This window comes from Convolutriloba macropyga, chromosome 5, assembly GCF_964194025.1.
Source record: "Convolutriloba macropyga chromosome 5, txConMacr16.3, whole genome shotgun sequence".
In the NCBI taxonomy this organism is placed as follows: Eukaryota; Metazoa; Xenacoelomorpha; order Acoela; family Convolutidae; genus Convolutriloba; species Convolutriloba macropyga.
Window position 1 is genome coordinate 9,636,553 of NC_134472.1, and position 20,592 is coordinate 9,657,144.

Genomic DNA, 20,592 nt, shown 5'->3' on the forward strand with positions numbered 1-20,592 from the left:
AAAGAAAGAGAGGAAGAAACTGAAGAGATGGAGAGATTCAACAGTTCAAAAGAAGAGAAAACAGATGATCCTGGGTGAGACAATGAATTCTGGTTCTCAAAAAAAGGATGAATGTGCTAGTGACAACATGGTGTATGTGCCCAAGACAATGAATGTGCTCAAAAAAAGTAATTTTTGGCAAGCCTTTGCGAATGCTTTTAAAGTTAAAATGCTGGCTAATGCCACCAACAAAATTTTCTTCGCAAAAACTAAAGAAGGTAGATTATATACTAATCATGTTTTCTATTCAATAATTTATTAGTAACAACCCTTAATGTATACAAGTCTTCTACTAGGTGCTAAAAAAAGTATTTATTCAAGACCTCAGTTTTTTCATATTTTTTGGCACCTAACTTTGGTTTTTGCATCGGCAGCTTTTGTGTCTTTTACACTTTGTTTGCTGATTTCATCTGTATTAAAAAAACATTCGTACAGTGAAACTCTAAAAAAACAAATTTCCATCATCCAAATTGCAATCCATGATGTTTTCGGTGAGTGGTTTTCCTTCACAAATTTTCAACACCACCTTTTTCATCAATAACAATTTTTGACAATGAATTACGAAAAACAATGTCTTCTCTTCGGTCATAGAACCCTCTTTGTCTTGAAACAATTTCCATCATTTACCTTTTCAGTATCAAAAGCATTTCGGTCAAAGATCGTTTTCTGAAGAAGTTTCTGGTCTCAAACCCTTTATTGAACAACTAATTGGCCAATGATTTTTTCGACACTATTCTCCTGGTTAATTGCAACACCGATTACTGTCTTTTTCATAAATTCTGATAACACGCTTTTTCGCAAAGCATTTTCGGTAGATGACACGACCTCTTAGCAACATTTCGAGTCAATGACCTTTTGGCAAAACTTTTCGGTCAATGACCTCTTTGCAACACTTTTGGGTCAATGACCTTTTAGAAACATTAAACAGTTAATGACCTTAAAGCACACTTTTTCGGTCATTAACAGCAATTAGGCAACTGCTTAACCGTGCTCTTCGGCAGCACTGTTAAAACATCAGTGATGCCTCTAAAACATGCCGCCTTATGTGTTCACGCGATTAATATATAGATTGAAAATTCGTGTCGTTAAAACCAGCACAGAATACAACAACTTTGCCGAATTCAATTACTGACAAAGCAAAAAGAGAATAAATTTGACAATGACAAGTTTGAAAATTTGTGACGTCGCAGAAAAACACAAGAAATCCATAAAAAATTCTTTAGCACCAAAAAACCTATTTTCTAAGTAAAAAAACTATTATCATCTCTTTGTAGGCAAAGAGAACAAATGGAGGCACGATTCAAAAATTCACTAAAAAGCTTTTAACTAATGCTGTTTAAGGCAATGAAAGCGAGAGCTAACAACCGCTACCAATAAGTTGACGACGATTAGGCCATCTAATCTAACGCTTCATAATTCACACTCAATGGAAATTCAATTTTGAGATTTAGAGAAAAGACTACAAAAAGTAACAGAAAAATGGCAAGACTCAAATATCCACAAACATGGGAAAAGATTAAAAATCTGGAAATCTCCACAAAGGCCTTACGTTTTTGATTAGATTCAAAAATTCCTGACTAGCAACCAATGACAATTGTCATTATTGAGAAAAAAGTTATGACAACTTAAACGATCAACAAAAATGAGGCACAAATTTGTAAAATAAAATATTTATTAAAAATTACTTCCAAGTCACAAAGTATTAGATACAGACCGAAGCAATTATTTGCATTAACTTAAGTTTCACTACCAAACGATGAGACTTGCCATGACTAAGTATTTGACAACAAAATATACGCACAACTAGAAAAAAAAAATCAAAAATAAAAAGCATCAAAATTATGAAAAACACTATCTGCGAACTCTATATCAGATTCATTTATTCCTAATTAGCGAACGATGACAACTTTGATTCCATAGACTAAGGGAAAAACAACAAACATAGCAAGCAAATTGCCGGAAAATAGCTGCTGTAGAAGCTTCTGTCCTTCCATGAATTGAAACAACTGAAGAAATAAGACAGATCGGCCACCAGTCCTTTAATATACCACTAGACTTTTTGGGTTATATTCGGACTGTCAATTTTATGACACATACGCCCTAGAAGCAAAAAGCCCTAAAAGAGCTTTTCCGAAACTGATAATTGAAATCAAAAACTCAAGAGCAATACTCAAGAATTAGGGCATATAATTTTGCCACTACTTAGATGCGCACTATTGATCTTTAACTAGTAAATGTTCATAAAACTTAAAGTTCCATAAGTGAGCCCAGAAGTCATTTTTTTAGTGAGGTAAGTCGCGCAAATGACCTAAAAGCAGAAATGACGTTACGCTCACAAATTAAACTGCAAAGCACTAGAAGTCACAAACTGAAAAACAATGGCCACAAGAATCATCGATGGAGAAACATAGCAGGACAAGTCCTGAAATACAATTCAAAGAATTGTATTAATTTAAGACCTAAAAATCTATTACTTCACGTTAAAAGGCAAATGAGAGCTGTTAGTAATGAGACTAAGCAATAAAACAACAAGAACAACAAAAACAATCAAGACTAAAACATCAACTTTTATTTTTTGAAATTCACCTTTCATCAACATCAACAAACATCCGCAATGAACTCAAACTGTCAACTAAAATCTTCTACTTTTCATTAGCAACCTGTCATTAAAAGTCGATGAGTCCTCCCACTAATAATAAATGGTAAGACAAATAACCAAAAAAAATGAAACTCGCTGAAACTTTTTGAAATCACTTAGTATAAAAGTCACAAAACGCAACAGCTACTGAAAAATACAATTACATCAATTAGTTGAGTCCTCAAAGACCCCCGCTGAGACCTGTCATCAATGAGATTAAGTGATAAGACAGCAATAAGTAAAACAAATACTAACAAAACTGAAAAAAAAAAACACTAAGATTTTTTCAAAAACGAACAAGCGTATAAGTAAAAAAAAAAGCATTAGATATGAAATGAACTGACTTGCTTTAATTCAAGCTTTTTAAGAAACCAATGAGAACTGTCAACAATGACATTAAGAGTTATGACGACAAATTTGAAAAGAAAAACTCACGAAAACTGAATAACAACAATTATTATTGAAAACAATTCGTGTTGGAGTCATAGAAAGCAGTAGCTTTGAGCAAAAGTTATAAAATCAATAAACCTAACACCAATTAACAGCATCAGAGACCTGTCCCCAATGACATTATTTCCCAAAGACATCAAAAAGTACAATGAACTCAAAAATTTGTAAAGTAGTGCCAGAGTCATAAAACCAATAGCTATTAACTCGAGCCATTAAATAGGTTCTTTTATGCCTCAATAACAACTTATCAGACCTGTCATTGATGATACTATGTGATAAGACAACAGATAATTTTACAAAGGCGCAACATCAAATTCACTAAAATTTTAGACAACAAGTAGTGGCCAAGTCATAAAAAGTGTTAACTGCCCCATAATGAATTCACGCAAAGGCAAATAGTCAAAATTAGAACACATATGTATCGTTTTAAAAGCACTGAAGGAGAGGAAACTCTGAAAACAGAAGTCAAATTGACGCACCAGCAAAAAAATTCATCTAAAAAACAGCGAAATTGTTCAAACACCAATTTCTCACTCCACTTTAAAGGTATTTTGAAAAGAGTCACGCCCAAACCTCCTCAATTTTTCGCTCCTTTACTATTTCAGTGTGACCAAAATCACCAGTCTGATTTGACTTCTCACTGACGTTAAAAAGCCGAAAAAAAAGCGTGAACAGATCTTAAAAAAAGATAGCGCACCAAAACAATTCAAATTCTTTGAATTGTATGTCCCCAATAATAGCCGCTATCGCTTCAAGTCTATTAAAAAACGACCAAAACTGTGCATGAGTTAAAATATCACGGATATTCTTTCAAAACAATTTGAGTTGAAGTCATATAAAGTAAGCCGCATTATTAACCGATAGGATCTGTCATTAATGAGACGCAGTCATAAAACAACAAAAAGAACAAACAAAACTTGCCAAGACTTAAAAGAATCGTTGATATTTTTGAAATTCCGATAAAGTAGCTAAAGCCTTTAGATATGTGAAAATATTACATTGCTTCTATTTTACACCATAAGTGTGACCAACAAAAAATTTATGGCAAGTTAGGGCGAAAATTTTTACTCAGATGAGCACCATGTCTGAGGTTTGGGGCCAAACTCTAAGAACAGCCCTTCACACCATGCATTCACGTCTCTAACAGTTTCGGTGGATAACATACTTAGATTCTACTAAGCCGAAAGCCTCTAAGAGAACTTAATGCCCTCCGAGCGTCACCTGTTAATCCCGTTTTTGAAGACAAAAAGTCAAAGGGTCGGTCCAGCGAAAAATAACATTAAATGAAGACAACAGGATTTATATAAACGCTTAAAATTTTGTTTGAGTGCAATTATTCAGCTCCATGTATACCTGATTTCTGTGTGTTTGCTTTAGATGAGGCGACTGTTATCCCCATACCCGCCCCTCCTCCAGCCAATAAGGGGTGCAAATATCCCCCACCAGAGGAATCGGAATCAGAGTCTGAGTCACTGTCGTCACTTGATTCTCCTGAGGACGACGAGTCACCAGCACCACTTTTCGAGTGGTCTATAACCACACTCGCCTTTGGTGCTGGCCTTTTAGCTAAAAGAAACAAATTACGTTTAGAGGAACTTTTCGATTATTTTTTAGCTCAATAAAAGGCGAACTTTAGAATAGGTTTTCTAGGCCATTGAACTTACTGAGTGACAACCGTGATCGTATTCTGCACCTTGAAAACCTCCACAAGAATCCAAGCCAAAATTCATGATCGTCAGTTTTTTTTAAAAAAACATCAAGACATTAAATAGAATATTTGAACCAAAAACTCGCAAGTCTGATGAAACGTTAATCCATGAAATCATAAATCCGGGCCGCAAACAATGTGCATCTAACCCTTTTGATAAAAACCTAGCTTTTGGAGACAAAGTTACACTTCATATGCAGACCAAAATTTAGTCTCGAGTAATCCGAACGAAATGCGAACTTTAAACTCCAAAAAATGTACAAAACGCTAGTCTCCCATTTTAAAACAGCAACCCAATACTTTCCAAAATGACACCATTATCAGCTGTACAAATTGGGCCTCGCGTTAATGCCCGATTCTTTTTTTACAGTCACAAAGGTGAGACAAACAATACCAAAAGGACTTGAAACAAAAACAAAGCGGCCAACTGTCACAGATTCCTATGATCTGAATTGGAGTTGAATAAAAAAAAGAAAATGTCTTTTGAAAGGACTTATGATCTGAATTGGAGTTGAATAAAACAAAATATAAGAAAACGTCTTTTAAAAGGACTTATGATCTGAATTGAAGTTGAATAAAACAAAATATAAGAAAATGTCTTTTAAAAGGACTTATGATCTGAATTGGAGTTGAATAAAAAAAATATAAGAAAATGTTTTTTAAAAGGACTTATGATTCGAATTGGAGTTGAATAAAACAAAATATAAGAAAATGTCTTTTAAAAGGACTTATGATCCGAATTGGAGTTGAATAAAACAAAATATAAGAAAATGTCTTTTAAAAGGACTTATGATCTGAATTGGAGTTGAATAAAACAAACTATAAGAAAATGTCTTTTGACTTATGATCTGAATTGGAGTTGAATAAAACAAAATATAAGAAAAGGTCTTTTAAAAGGACTTATGATCTGAATTGGAGTTGAATAAAACAAAATATAAGAAAATGTCTTTTAAAATGACTTATGATCTGAATTGGAGTTGAATAAAACAAAATATAAGAAAATGTCTTTTAAAAGGACTTATGATCTGAATTGGAGTTGAATAAAACAAAATATAAGAAAATGTCTTTAAAAATGACTTATGATCCGAATTGGAGTTGAATAAAACAAAACATAAAAAATGTCTTTTAAAAGGACTTTTGATCCGAATTGGAGTTGAATAAAACAAAATAAAAGAAAATGTCTTTTAAAAGGACTTATGATCTGAATTGGAGTTGAATAAAACAAAATATAAGAAAATGTCTTTTAAAAGGACTAATGATCTGAATTGGAGTTGAATAAAACAAAATATAAGAAAATGTCTTTTAAAAGGACTTATGATCTGAATTGGAGTTTAATAAAACAAAATATAAGAAAATGTCTTTAAAAGGACTTATGATCTGAATTGGAGTTGAGTAAAACAAAATATAAGAAAATGTCTTTTAAAAGGACTTATGATCCGAATTGGAGTTGAATAAAACAAAATATAAGAAAATGTCCTTTAAAAGGACTTATGATCTGAATTGGAGTTGACTAAAACAAAATATAAGAAAATGTCTTTTAAAAGGACTTATGATCTGAATTTGAGTTGAATAAAACAAAATATAATAAAATGTCTTTTAAAAGAACTTATGATCCGAATTGGAGTTGAATAAAACAAAATATAAGAAAATGTCTTTTAAAAGGACTTATGATCTGAATTGGAGTTGAATAAAACAAAATATAAGAAAACGTCTTTTAAAAGGACTTATGATCTGAATTGGAGTTGAATAATACAAAATACAAGAAAATGTCTTTTAAAAGGACTTATGATCTGAATTGGAGTTGAATAAAACAAAATATAAGAAAATGTCTTTTAAAAGGACTTATGATCTGAATTGGAGTTGAATAAAACAAAAAATAAGAAGATGTCTTTTAAAAGGACTTATGATCTGAATTTGAGTTGAATAAAACAAAATATAAGAAAATGTCTTTTAAAAGGACTTATGATCTGATTGGAGATGAATAAAACAAAAAATAAGAAAATGTCTTTTAAAAGGACTTATGATCTGCACTGGAGTTTAATAAAACAAAATATAAGAAAATGTCTTTAAAAGGACTTATGATCTGAATTGGAGTTGAGTAAAACAAAATATAAGAAAATGTCTTTTAAAAGGACTTATGATCCGAATTGGAGTTGAATAAAACAAAATATAAGAAAATGTCCTTTAAAAGGACTTATGATCTGAATTGGAGTTGACTAAAACAAAATATAAGAAAATGTCTTTTAAAAGGACTTATGATCTGAATTTGAGTTGAATAAAACAAAATATAATAAAATGTCTTTTAAAAGGACTTATGATCCGAATTGGAGTTGAATAAAACAAAATATAAGAAAATGTCTTTTAAAAGGACTTATGATCTGAATTGGAGTTGAATAAAACAAACTATAAGAAAACGTCTTTTAAAAGGACTTATGATCTGAATTGGAGTTGAATAATACAAAATACAAGAAAATGTCTTTTAAAAGGACTTATGATCTGAATTGGAGTTGAATAAAACAAAATATAAGAAAATGTCTTTTAAAAGGACTTATGATCTGAATTGGAGTTGAATAAAACAAAAAATAAGAAGATGTCTTTTAAAAGGACTTATGATCTGAATTTGAGTTGAATAAAACAAAATATAAGAAAATGTCTTTTAAAAGGACTTATGATCTGATTGGAGATGAATAAAACAAAAAATAAGAAAATGTCTTTTAAAAGGACTTATGATCTGCACTGGAGTTGAAAAAAACAAAATATAAGAAAATGTCTTTAAAAAGGACTTATGATCCGAATTGGAGTTGAATAAAACAAAATATAAAAAATGTCTTTTAAAAGGACTTACGATCCGAATTGGAGTTGAATAAAACAAAATATAAGAAAATGTCTTTTAAAAGGACTTATGATCTGAATTGGAGTTGAATAAAACAAAATATAAGAAAATGTCTTTTAAAAGGACTTATGATCTGAATTGGAGTTGAATAAAACAAAATATAAGAAAATGTCTTTTGAAAGGACTTATGATCTGAATTGGAGTTGAATAAAACAAAATATAAGAAAATGTCTTTTAAAAAGACTTATGATCTGAATTGGAGTTGAATAAAACAAAATATAAGAAAATGTCTTTTAAAAGGACTTATGATCTGAATTGGAGTTGAATAAAACAAACTATAAGAAAATGTCTTTTAAAAGGACTTATGATCTGAATTGGAGTTGAATAAAACAAAATATAAGAAAATGTCTTTTAAAAGGACTTATGATCTGAATTGGAGTTGAATAAAACAAAATATAAGAAAATGTCTTTTAAAAGAACTTATGATCCGAATTGGAGTTGAATAAAACAAAATATAAGAAAATGTCTTTTAAAAGGACTTATGATCTCAATTGGAGTTGAATAAAACAAAATATAAGAAAATGTCTTTTAAAAGGACTTATGATCTGAATTGGAGTTGAATAATACAAAATATAAGAAAATGTCTTTTGGAAGGACTTATGATCTGAATTGGAGTTGAATAAAACAAAATACAAGAAAATGTCTTTTAAAAGGACTTATGATCCGAATTAGAGTTGAATAAAACAAAATATAAAAAATGTCTTTTAAAAGGACTTACGATCCGAATTGGAGTTGAATAAAACAAAATATAAGAAAATGTCTCTTAAAAGGACTTATGATCTGAATTGGAGTTGAATAAAACAAAATATAAGAAAATGTCTTTCAAAAGGACTTATGATCTGAATTGGAGTTGAATAAAACAAAATATAAGAAAATGTCTTTTAAAAGGACTTATGATCTGAATTGGAGTTGAATAATACAAAATATAAGAAAATGTCTTTTAAAAGGACTTACGAGCCGAATTGGAGTTGAATAAAACAAAATATAAGAAAATGTCTCTTAAAAGGACTTATGATCTGAATTGGAGTTGAATAAAACAAAATATAAGAAAATGTCTTTTAAAAGGACTTATGATCTGAATTGGAGTTGAATAAAACAAAATATAAGAAAATGTCTTTTAAAAAGACTTATGATCTGAATTGGAGTTGAAAAAAACAAAATATAAGAAAATGTCTTTTAAAAGGACTTATGATCTGAATTGGAGTTGAATAAAACAAACTATAAGAAAATCTCTTTTAAAAGGACTTATGATCTGAATTGGAGTTGAATAAAACAAAATATAAGAAAATGTCTTTTAAAAGGACTTATGATCTGAATTGGAGTTGAATAAAACAAAATATAAGAAAATGTCTTTTAAAAGGACTTATGATCTGAATTGGAGTTGAATAATACAAAATATAAGAAAATGTCTTTTGGAAGGACTTATGATCTGAATTGGAGTTGAATAAAACAAAATACAAGAAAATGTCTTTTAAAAGGACTTATGATCCGAATTAGAGTTGAATAAAACAAAATATAAAAAATGTCTTTTAAAAGGACTTACGATCCGAATTGGAGATGAATAAAACAAAAAATAAGAAAATGTCTTTTAAAAGGACTTATGATCTGCACTGGAGTTGAATAAAACAAAATATAAGAAAATGTCTTTAAAAAGGACTTATGATCCGAATTGGAGTTGAATAAAACAAAATAAAAAAAATGTCTTTTAAAAGGACTTACGATCCGAATTGGAGTTGAATAAAACAAAATATAAGAAAATGTCTTTTAAAAGGACTTATGATCTGAATTGGAGTTGAATAAAACAAAATATAAGAAAATGTCTTTTAAAAGGACTTATGATCTGAATTGGAGTTGAATAAAACAAAATATAAGAAAATGTCTTTTGAAAGGACTTATGATCTGAATTGGAGTTGAATAAAACAAAATATAAGAAAATGTCTTTTAAAAAGACTTATGATCTGAATTTGAGTTGAATAAAACAAAATATAAGAAAATGTCTTTTAAAAGGACTTATGATCTGAATTGGAGTTGAATAAAACAAACTATAAGAAAATGTCTTTTAAAAGGACTTATGATCTGAATTGGAGTTGAATAAAACAAAATATAAGAAAATGTCTTTTAAAAGGACTTATGATCTGAATTGGAGTTGAATAAAACAAAATATAAGAAAATGTCTTTTAAAAGGACTTATGATCCGAATTGGAGTTGAATAAAACAAAATATAAGAAAATGTCTTTTAAAAGGACTTATGATCTCAATTGGAGTTGAATAAAACAAAATATAAGAAAATGTCTTTTAAAAGGACTTATGATCTGAATTGGAGTTGAATAATACAAAATATAAGAAAATGTCTTTTGGAAGGACTTATGATCTGAATTGGAGTTGAATAAAACAAAATACAAGAAAATGTCTTTTAAAAGGACTTATGATCCGAATTAGAGTTGAATAAAACAAAATATAAAAAATGTCTTTTAAAAGGACTTACAATCCGAATTGGAGTTGAATAAAACAAAATATAAGAAAATGTCTCTTAAAAGGACTTATGATCTGAATTGGAGTTGAATAAAACAAAATATAAGAAAATGTCTTTTAAAAGGACTTATGATCTGAATTGGAGTTGAATAAAACAAAATATAAGAAAATGTCTTTTAAAAGGACTTATGATCTGAATTGGAGTTGAATAAAACAAAATATAAGAAAATGTCTTTTAAAAAGACTTATGATCTGAATTGCAGTTGAATAAAACAAAATATAAGAAAATGTCTTTTAAAAGGACTTATGATCTGAATTGGAGTTGAATAAAACAAAATATAAGAAAATGTCTTTTAAAAGGACTTATGATCTGAATTGGAGTTGAATAAAACAAAATATAAGAAAATGTCTTCTAAAAGGACTTATGATCTGAATTGGAGTTGAATAATACAAAATATAAGAAAATGTCTTTTGGAGGGACTTATGATCTGAATTGGAGTTGAATAAAACAAAATATAAGAAAATGTCTTTTAAAAGGACTTACGATCAGAATTGGAGTTGAATAAAACAAAATATAAGAAAATGTCTTTTAAAAGGACTTATGATCTGAATTGGAGTTGAATAAAACAAAATATAAGAAAATGTCTTTTAAAAGGACTTATGATCTGAATTGGAGTTGAATAAAACAAAATATAAGAAAATGTCTTTTAAAAGGACTTACGATCCGAATTGGAGCTGAATAAAACAAAATATAAGAAAATGTCTTTTAAAAGGACTTATGATCTGAATTGGAGTTGAATAAAACAAAATATAAGAAAATGTCTTTTAAAAAGACTTATGATCTGAATTGGAGTTGAATAAAACAAAATATAAGAAAATGTCTTTTAAAAGGACTTATGATCTGAATTGGAGTTGAATAAAACAAAATATAAGAAAATGTCTTTTAAAAAGACTTATGATCTGAATTGGAGTTGAATAAAACAAAATCTAAGAAAATGTCTTTTAAAAGGACTTATGATCTGAATTGGAGTTGAATAAAACAAAATATAAGAAAATGTCTTTTAAAAAGACTTATGATCTGAATTGGAGTTGAATAAAACAAAATATAAGAAAATGTCTTTTAAAAGGACTTACGATCTGAATTGGAATTGAATAATACAAAATATAAGAAAATGTCTTTAAAAAGGACTTATGATCCGAACTGGAGTTGAATAAAACAAAATATAAAAAATGTCTTTTAAAAGGACTTACGATCCGAATTGGAGCTGAATAAAACAAAATATAAGAAAATGTCTTTTAAAAGGACTTATGATCTGAATTGGAGTTGAATAAAACAAAATATAAGAAAATGTCTTTTAAAAGGACTTATGATCTGAATTGGAGTTGAATAAAACAAAATATAAGAAAATGTCTTTTAAAAGGACTTATGATCTGAATTGGAGTTGAATAAAACAAAATATAAGAAAATGTCTTCTAAAAGGACTTATGATCTGAATTGGAGTTGAATAATACAAAATATAAGAAAATGTCTTTTGGAGGGACTTATGATCTGAATTGGAGTTGAATAAAACAAAATATAAGAAAATGTCTTTTAAAAGGACTTACGATCAGAATTGGAGTTGAATAAAACAAAATATAAGAAAATGTCTTTTAAAAGGACTTATGATCTGAATTGGAGTTGAATAAAACAAAATATAAGAAAATGTCTTTTAAAAGGACTTATGATCTGAATTGGAGTTGAATAAAACAAAAAATAAGAAAATGTCTTTTAAAAGGACTTACGATCTGAATTGGAATTGAATAATACAAAATATAAGAAAATGTCTTTAAAAAGGACTTATGATCCGAACTGGAGTTGAATAAAACAAAATATAAAAAATGTCTTTTAAAAGGACTTACGATCCGAATTGGAGCTGAATAAAACAAAATATAAGAAAATGTCTTTTAAAAGGACTTATGATCTGAATTGGAGTTGAATAAAACAAAATATAAGAAAATGTCTTTTAAAAGGACTTATGATCTGAATTGGAGTTGAATAAAACAAAATATAAGAAAATGTCTTTTAAAAGGACTTATGATCTGAATTGGAGTTGAATAAAACAAAATATAAGAAAATGTCTTCTAAAAGGACTTATGATCTGAATTGGAGTTGAATAATACAAAATATAAGAAAATGTCTTTTGGAGGGACTTATGATCTGAATTGGAGCTGAATAAAACAAAATATAAGAAAATGTCTTTTAAAAGGACTTATGATCTGAATTGGAGTTGAATAAAACAAAATATAAGAAAATGTCTTTTAAAAAGACTTATGATCTGAATTGGAGTTGAATAAAACAAAATCTAAGAAAATGTCTTTTAAAAGGACTTATGATCTGAATTGGAGTTGAATAAAACAAAATATAAGAAAATGTCTTTTAAAAGGACTTACGATCTGAATTGGAATTGAATAATACAAAATATAAGAAAATGTCTTTAAAAAGGACTTATGATCCGAACTGGAGTTGAATAAAACAAAATATAAAAAATGTCTTTTAAAAGGACTTACGATCCGAATTGGAGCTGAATAAAACAAAATATAAGAAAATGTCTTTTAAAAGGACTTATGATCTGAATTGGAGTTGAATAAAACAAAATATAAGAAAATGTCTTTTAAAAAGACTTATGATCTGAATTGGAGTTGAATAAAACAAAATCTAAGAAAATGTCTTTTAAAAGGACTTATGATCTGAATTGGAGTTGAATAAAACAAAATATAAGAAAATGTCTTTTAAAAAGACTTATGATCTGAATTGGAGTTGAATAAAACAAAATATAAGAAAATGTCTTTTAAAAGGACTTATGATCTGAATTGGAGTTGAATAAAACAAAATATAAGAAAATGTCTTTTAAAAGGACTTATGATCTGAATTGGAGTTGAATAAAACAAAATATAAGAAAATGTCTTTTAAAAAGACTTATGATCTGAATTGGAGTTGAATAAAACAAAATATAAGAAAATGTCTTTTAAAAGGACTTATGATATGAGTTGGAGTTGAATAAAACAAAATATAAGAAAATGTCTTTTAAAAGGACTTATGATTCGAATTGGAGTTGAATAAAACGAAACATAAAAAAATGTCTATTAAAAGGACTTATGATCCGAAATGGAGTTGAATAAAACAAAATATAAGAAAATGTCTTTTAAAAGGACTTATGATCCGAAATGGAGTGGAATAAAACAAAATATAAGAAAGTGTCTTTTAAAAGGACTTATGATCTGAATTGGAGTTGAATAAAACAAAATATAAGAAAATGTCTTTTAAAAGGACTTATGATCTGAATTGGAGTTGATTAAAACAAAAAATAAGAAAATGTCTTTTAAAAGGACTTATGATCTGAATTTGAGTTGAATAAAACAAAATATAAGAAAATGTCTTTTAAAATGACTTATGATGTGAATTGGAGTTGAATAAAACAAAATATAAGAAAATGTCTTTTAAAAGGACTTATGATCTGAATTGGAGTTGAATAAAACAAAATATAAGAAAATGTCTTTAAAAATGACTTATGATCCGAATTGGAGTTGAATAAAACAAAACATAAAAAATGTCTTTCAAAAGGACTTATGATCTGAATTGGAGTTGAATAAAACAAAATATAAGAAAATGTCTTTTAAAAAGACTCATGATCTGAATTGGAGTTGAATAAAACAAAATATAAGAAAATGTCTTTTAAAAGGACTCATGATCTGAATTGGAGTTGAATAAAACAAAATATAAGAAAATGTCTTTTAAAAGGACTTATGATCTGAATTGGAGTTGAATAAAACAAAATATAAGAAAATGTCTTTTAAAAAGACTTATGATCTGAATTGGAGTTGAATAAAACAAAATATAAGAAAATGTCTTTTAAAAGGACTTATGATATGAGTTGGAGTTGAATAAAACAAAATATAAGAAAATGTCTTTTAAAAGGACTTATGATTCGAATTGGAGTTGAATAAAACGAAACATAAAAAAATGTCTTTTAAAAGGACTTATGATCCGAAATGGAGTTGAATAAAACAAAATATAAGAAAATGTCTTTTAAAAGGACTTATGATCCGAAATGGAGTGGAATAAAACAAAATACAAGAAAGTGTCTTTTAAAAGGACTTAAGATCTGAATTGGAGTTGAATAAAACAAAATATAAGAAAATGTCTTTTAAAAGGACTTATGATCTGAATTGGAGTTGATTAAAACAAAAAATAAGAAAATGTCTTTTAAAAGGACTTATGATCTGAATTGGAGTTGAATAAAACAAAATATAAGAAAATGTCTTTTAAAAGGACTTATGATCTGAATTGGAGTTGAATAAAACAAAATATAAGAAAATGTCTTTTAAAAAGACTTATGATCTGAATTGGAGTTGATTAAAACAAAATATAAGAAAATGTCTTTTAAAAGGATTTATGATATGAGTTGGAGTTGAATAAAACAAAATATAAGAAAATGTCTTTTAAAAGGACTTATGATTCGAATTGGAGTTGAATAAAACGAAACATAAAAAAATGCTTTTAAAAGGACTTATGATCCGAAATGGAGTTGAATAAAACAAAATATAAGAAAATGTCTTTTAAAAGGACTTATGATCCGAAATGGAGTGGAATAAAACAAAATATAAGAAAGTGTCTTTTAAAAGGACTTAAGATCTGAATTGGAGTTGAATAAAACAAAATATAAGAAAATGTCTTTTAAAAGGACTTATGATCTGAATTGGAGTTGATTAAAACAAAAAATAAGAAAATGTCTTTTAAAAGGACTTATGATCTGAATTTGAGTTGAATAAAACAAAATATAAGAAAATGTCTTTTAAAAGGACTTATGATCTGAATTGGAGTTGAATAAAACAAAATATAAGAAAATGTCTTTTAAAAGGACTTATGATCTGAATTGGAGTTGAATAAAACAAAATATAAGAAAATGTCTTTTAAAAAGACTTATGATCTGAATTGGAGTTGAATAAAACAAAATATAAGAAAATGTCTTTTAAAAGGACTTATGATATGAGTTGGAGTTGAATAAAACAAAATATAAGAAAATGTCTTTTAAAAGGACTTATGATTCGAATTGGAGTTGAATAAAACGAAACATAAAAAAATGTCTATTAAAAGGACTTATGATCCGGAATGGAGTTGAATAAAACAAAATATAAGAAAATGTCTTTTAAAAGGACTTATGATCCGAAATGGAGTGGAATAAAACAAAATATAAGAAAGTGTCTTTTAAAAGGACTTATGATCTGAATTGGAGTTGAATAAAACAAAATATAAGAAAATGTCTATTAAAAGGACTTATGATTCGAATTGGAGTTGAATAAAACGAAACATAAAAAAATGTCTATTAAAAGGACTTATGACCCGAATTGGAGTTGAATAAAACGAAACATAAAAAAAATGTCTATTAAAAGGACTTATGATCCGAAATGGAGTTGAATAAAACAAAATATAAGAAAATGTCTTTTAAAAGGACTTATGATCTGAATTGGAGTTGAATAAAACAAAATATAAGAAAATGTCTTTTAAAAGGACTTATGATTCGAATTGGAGTTGAATAAAACGAAACATAAAAAAATGTCTATTAAAAGGACTTATGATCCGAATTGGAGTTGAATAAAACGAAACATAAAAAAATGTCTATTAAAAGGACTTATGATCCGAAATGGAGTTGAATAAAACAAAATATAAGAAAATGTCTTTTAAAAGGACTTATGATCCGAAATGGAGTTGAATAAAACAAAATATAAGAAAGTGTCTTTTAAAAGGACTTATGATCTGAATTGGAGTTGAATAATACAAAATATAAGAAAATGTCTTTAAAAAGGACTTATGATCCGAATTGGAGTTGAATAAAACAAAATATAAGAAAATGTCTTTTAAAAGGACTTATGATTCGAATTGGAGTTGAATAAAACGAAACATAAAAAAATGTCTTTTAAAAGGACTTATGATCCGAAATGGAGTTGAATAAAACAAAATATAAGAAAATGTCTTTTAAAAGGACTTATGATCCGAAATGGAGTGGAATAAAACAAAATATAAGAAAGTGTCTTTTAAAAGGACTTATGATCTGAATTGGAGTTGAATAAAACAAAATATAAGAAAATGTCTTTTAAAAGGACTTATGATCTGAATTGCAGTTGAATAAAACAAAATATAAGAAAATGTCTTTTAAAAGGACTTATGATCTGAATTGGAGTTGAATAAAACAAAATATAAGAAAATGTCTTTTAAAAGGACTTATGATCCGAAATGGAGTGGAATAAAACAAAATATAAGAAAGTGTCTTTTAAAAGGACTTATGATCCGAAATGGAGTTGAATAAAACAAAATATAAGAAAATGTCTTTTAAAAGGACTTATGATCTGAATTGGAGTTGAATAAAACAAAATATAAGAAAATGTCTTTTAAAAGGACTTATGATTCGAATTGGAGTTGAATAAAACGAAACATAAAAAAATGTCTATTAAAAGGACTTATGATCCGAAATGGAGTTGAATAAAACAAAATATAAGAAAATGTCTTTTAAAAGGACTTATGATCCGAAATGGAGTGGAATAAAACAAAATATAAGAAAGTGTCTTTTAAAAGGACTTATGATCTGAATTGGAGTTGAATAAAACAAAATATAAGAAAATGTCTTTTAAAAGGACTTATGATCCGAAATGGAGTTGAATAAAACAAAATATAAGAAAATGTCTTTTAAAAGGACTTATGATCTGAATTGGAGTTGAATAAAACAAAATATAAGAAAATGTCTTTTAAAAGGACTTATGATTCGAATTGGAGTTGAATAAAACGAAACATAAAAAAATGTCTATTAAAAGGACTTATGATCCGAATTGGAGTTGAATAAAACGAAACATAAAAAAATGTCTATTAAAAGGACATATGATCCGAAATGGAGTTGAATAAAACAAAATATAAGAAAATGTCTTTTAAAAGGACTTATGATCCGAATTGGAGTTGAATAAAACAAAATATAAGAAAATGTCTTTTAAAAAGACTTATGATCTGAATTTGAGTTGAATAAAACAAAATATAAGAAAAGGTCTTTTAAAAGGACTTATGATCTGAATTGGAGTTGAATAAAACAAAATATAAGAAAATGTCTTTTAAAAGGACTTATGATCTGAATTGGAGTTGAATAAAACAAAATATAAGAAAATGTCTTTTAAAAGGTCTTATGATCTGAATTGGAGTTGAATAAAACAAAATATAAGAAAATGTCTTTTAAAAGGACTTTTGATCTGAATTGGAGTTGAATAAAACAAAATATAAGAAAAGGTCTTTAAAAAGGACTTATGATCCGAATTGGAGTTGAATAAAACAAAATATAAAAAATGTCTTTTAAAAGGACTTACGATCCGAATTGGAGTTGAATAAAACAAAATATAAGAAAATGTCTTTTAAAAGGACTTATGATCTGAATTTGAGTTGAACAAAACAAAATATAAGAAAATGTCTTTTAAAAGGACTTGTGATCTGAATTGGAGTTGAAAAAAACAAAATATAAGAAAATGTCTTTTAAAAGGACTTATGATCTGAATTGGAGTTGAATAAAACAAAATATAAGAAAATGTCTTTTAAAAAGACTTATGATCTGAATTGGAGTTGAATAAAACAAAATATAAGAAAATGTCTTTTAAAAGGACTTATGATATGAGTTGGAGTTGAATAAAACAAAATATAAGAAAATGTCTTTTAAAAGGACTTATGATCCGAATTGGAGTTGAATAAAACAAAAGATAAGAAAGTGTCTTTTAAAAGGACTTATGATCCGAATTGGAGTTGAATAAAACAAAAGATAAGAAAGTGTCTTTTAAAAGGACTTATGATCTGAATTGGAGTTGAATAAAACAAAATATAAGAAAATGTCTTTTAAAAGGACTTATGATCTGAATTGGAGTTGAATAAAACAAAAAATAAGAAAATGTCTCTTAAAAGGACTTATGATCCGAATTGGAGCTGAATAAAACAAAAGATAAGAAAGTGTCTTTTAAAAGGACTTATGATCTGAATTGGAGTTGAATAAAACAAATTATAAGAAAATGTCTTTTAAAAGGACTTATGATCTGAATTGGAGTTGAATAAAACAAAAAATAAGAAAATGTCTTTTAAAAGGACTTATGATCTGAATTTGAGTTGAATGAAACAAAATATAAGAAAATGTCTTTTAAAAGGACTTATGATCTGAATTGGAGTTGAATAAAACAAAACATAAGAAAATGTCTTTTAAAAGGACTTATGATCTGAAATGGAGTTGAATAAAAAAAATATAAGAAAATGTCTTTTAAAAGGTCTTATGATCGGAATTGGAGTTGAATAAAACAAAATATCAGAAAATGTCTTTTAAAAGGACTTATGATCTGAATTGGAGTTGAATAAAACAAAATATAAGAAAATGTCTTTTAAAAGGACTTATGATCTGAATTGGAGTTGAATAAAACAAAATATAAGAAAATGTCTTTAAAAAGGACTTATGATCCGAATTGGAGTTGAATAAAACAAAATATAAAAAATGTCTTTTAAAAGGACTTACGATCCGAATTGGAGTTGAATAAAACAAAGTTTAAGAAAATGTCTTTTAAAAGGACTTATGATCTGAATTGGAGTTGAATAAAACAAAATATAAGAAAATGTCTTTTAAAAGGACTAATGATCTGAATTGGAGTTGAATAAAACAAAATATAAGAAAATGTCTTTTAAATGGACTTATGATCTGAATTGGAGTTGAATAAAACAAAATATAAGAAAATGTCTTTTAAAAGGACTTATGATCTGAATTGGAGTTGAATAAAACAAAATATAAGAAAATGTCTTTTAAAAGGACTTATGATCTGAATTGGAGTTGAATAAAACAAAATATAAGAAAATGTCTTTTAAAAAGACTTATGATCTGAATTGCAGTTGAATAAAACAAAACATAAGAAAATGTCTTTTAAAAGGACTTATGATCTGAAATGGAGTTGAATAAAAAAAATATAAGAAAATGTCTTTTTAAAGGTCTTATGATCGGAATTGGAGTTGAATAAAACAAAATATAAGAAAATGTCTTTTAAAAGGACTTATGATCTGAATTGGAGTTGAATAAAACAAAATATAAGAAAATGTCTTTTAAAAGGACTTATGATCTGAATTGGAGTTGAATAAAACAAAATATAAGAAAACGTCTTTTAAAAGGACTTATGATCCGAATTGGAGTTGAATAAAACAAAATATAAAAAATGTCTTTTAAAAGGACTTACGATCCGAATTGGAGTTGAATAAAACAAAGTTTAAGAAAATGTCTTTTAAAAGGACTTATGATCTGAATTGGAGTTGAATAAAACAAAACATAAGAAAATGTCTTTTAAAAGGACTTATGATCTGAAATGGAGTTGAATAAAAAAAATATAAGAAAATGTCTTTTAAAAGGTCTTATGATCGGAATTGGAGTTGAATAAAACAAAATATAAGAAAATGTCTTTTAAAAGGACTTATGATCTGAATTGGAGTTGAATAAAACAAAATATAAGAAAATGTCTTTTAAAAGGACTTATGATCTGAATTGGAGTTGAATAAAACAAAATATAAGAAAATGTCTTTAAAAAGGACTTATGATCCGAATTGGAGTTGAATAAAACAAAATATAAAAAATGTCTTTTAAAAGGACTTACGATCCGAATTGGAGTTGAATAAAACAAAGTTTAAGAAAATGTTTTTTAAAAGGACTTATGATCTGAATTGGAGTTGAATAAAACAAAATATAAGAAAATGTCTTTTAAAAGGACTAATGATCTGAATTGGAGTTGAATAAAACAAAATATAAGAAAATGTCTTTTAAATGGACTTATGATCTGAATTGGAGTTGAATAAAACAAAATATAAGAAAATGTCTTTTAAAAAGACTTATGATCTGAATTGGAGTTGAATAAAACAAAATATAAGAAAATGTCTTTTAAAAGGACTTATGATCTGAATTGCAGTTGAATAAAACAAAATATAAGAAAATGTCTTTTAAAAGGACTTATGATCTGAATTGGAGTTGAATAAAACAAAATATAAGAAAATGTCTTTTAAAAGGACTTATGATCTGAATTGGAGTTGAATAAAACAAAATATAAGAAAATGTCTTTTAAAAGGACATATGATCTGAATTGGAGTTGAATAAAACAAAATATAAGAAAATGTCTTTTAAAAGGACTTATGATCCGAATTGGAGTTGAATAAAACAAAATATAAGAAAATGTCTTTAAAAGGACTTATGATCCGAATTGGAGTTGAATAAAACAAAAGATAAGAAAGTGTCTTTTAAAAGGACTTATGATCCGAATTGGAGTTGAATAAAACAAAATATAAGAAAATGTCTTTTAAAAGGACTTATGATCCGA

The 20,592-nt window shown here is 27.3% G+C and overlaps 2 protein-coding genes across 2 annotated transcripts in view; one reads left to right on the forward strand and one right to left on the reverse strand.

Annotated features, from left to right (window-relative positions):
* LOC142339117 (endothelial differentiation-related factor 1-like) overlaps window positions 1-20,592 on the forward strand; it is a 242,983-nt gene that overhangs the window by 98,423 nt on the left and 123,968 nt on the right. The window lies entirely within an intron of this gene.
* LOC142339115 (uncharacterized) overlaps window positions 1-20,592 on the reverse strand; it is an 82,787-nt gene that overhangs the window by 26,571 nt on the left and 35,624 nt on the right. The window contains exon 6 of the mRNA XM_075388855.1: window positions 4,481-4,693. Coding sequence (XP_075244970.1) covers window positions 4,481-4,693 — 213 coding nt within the window. The remainder of the gene's footprint in view (window positions 1-4,480; window positions 4,694-20,592) is intronic.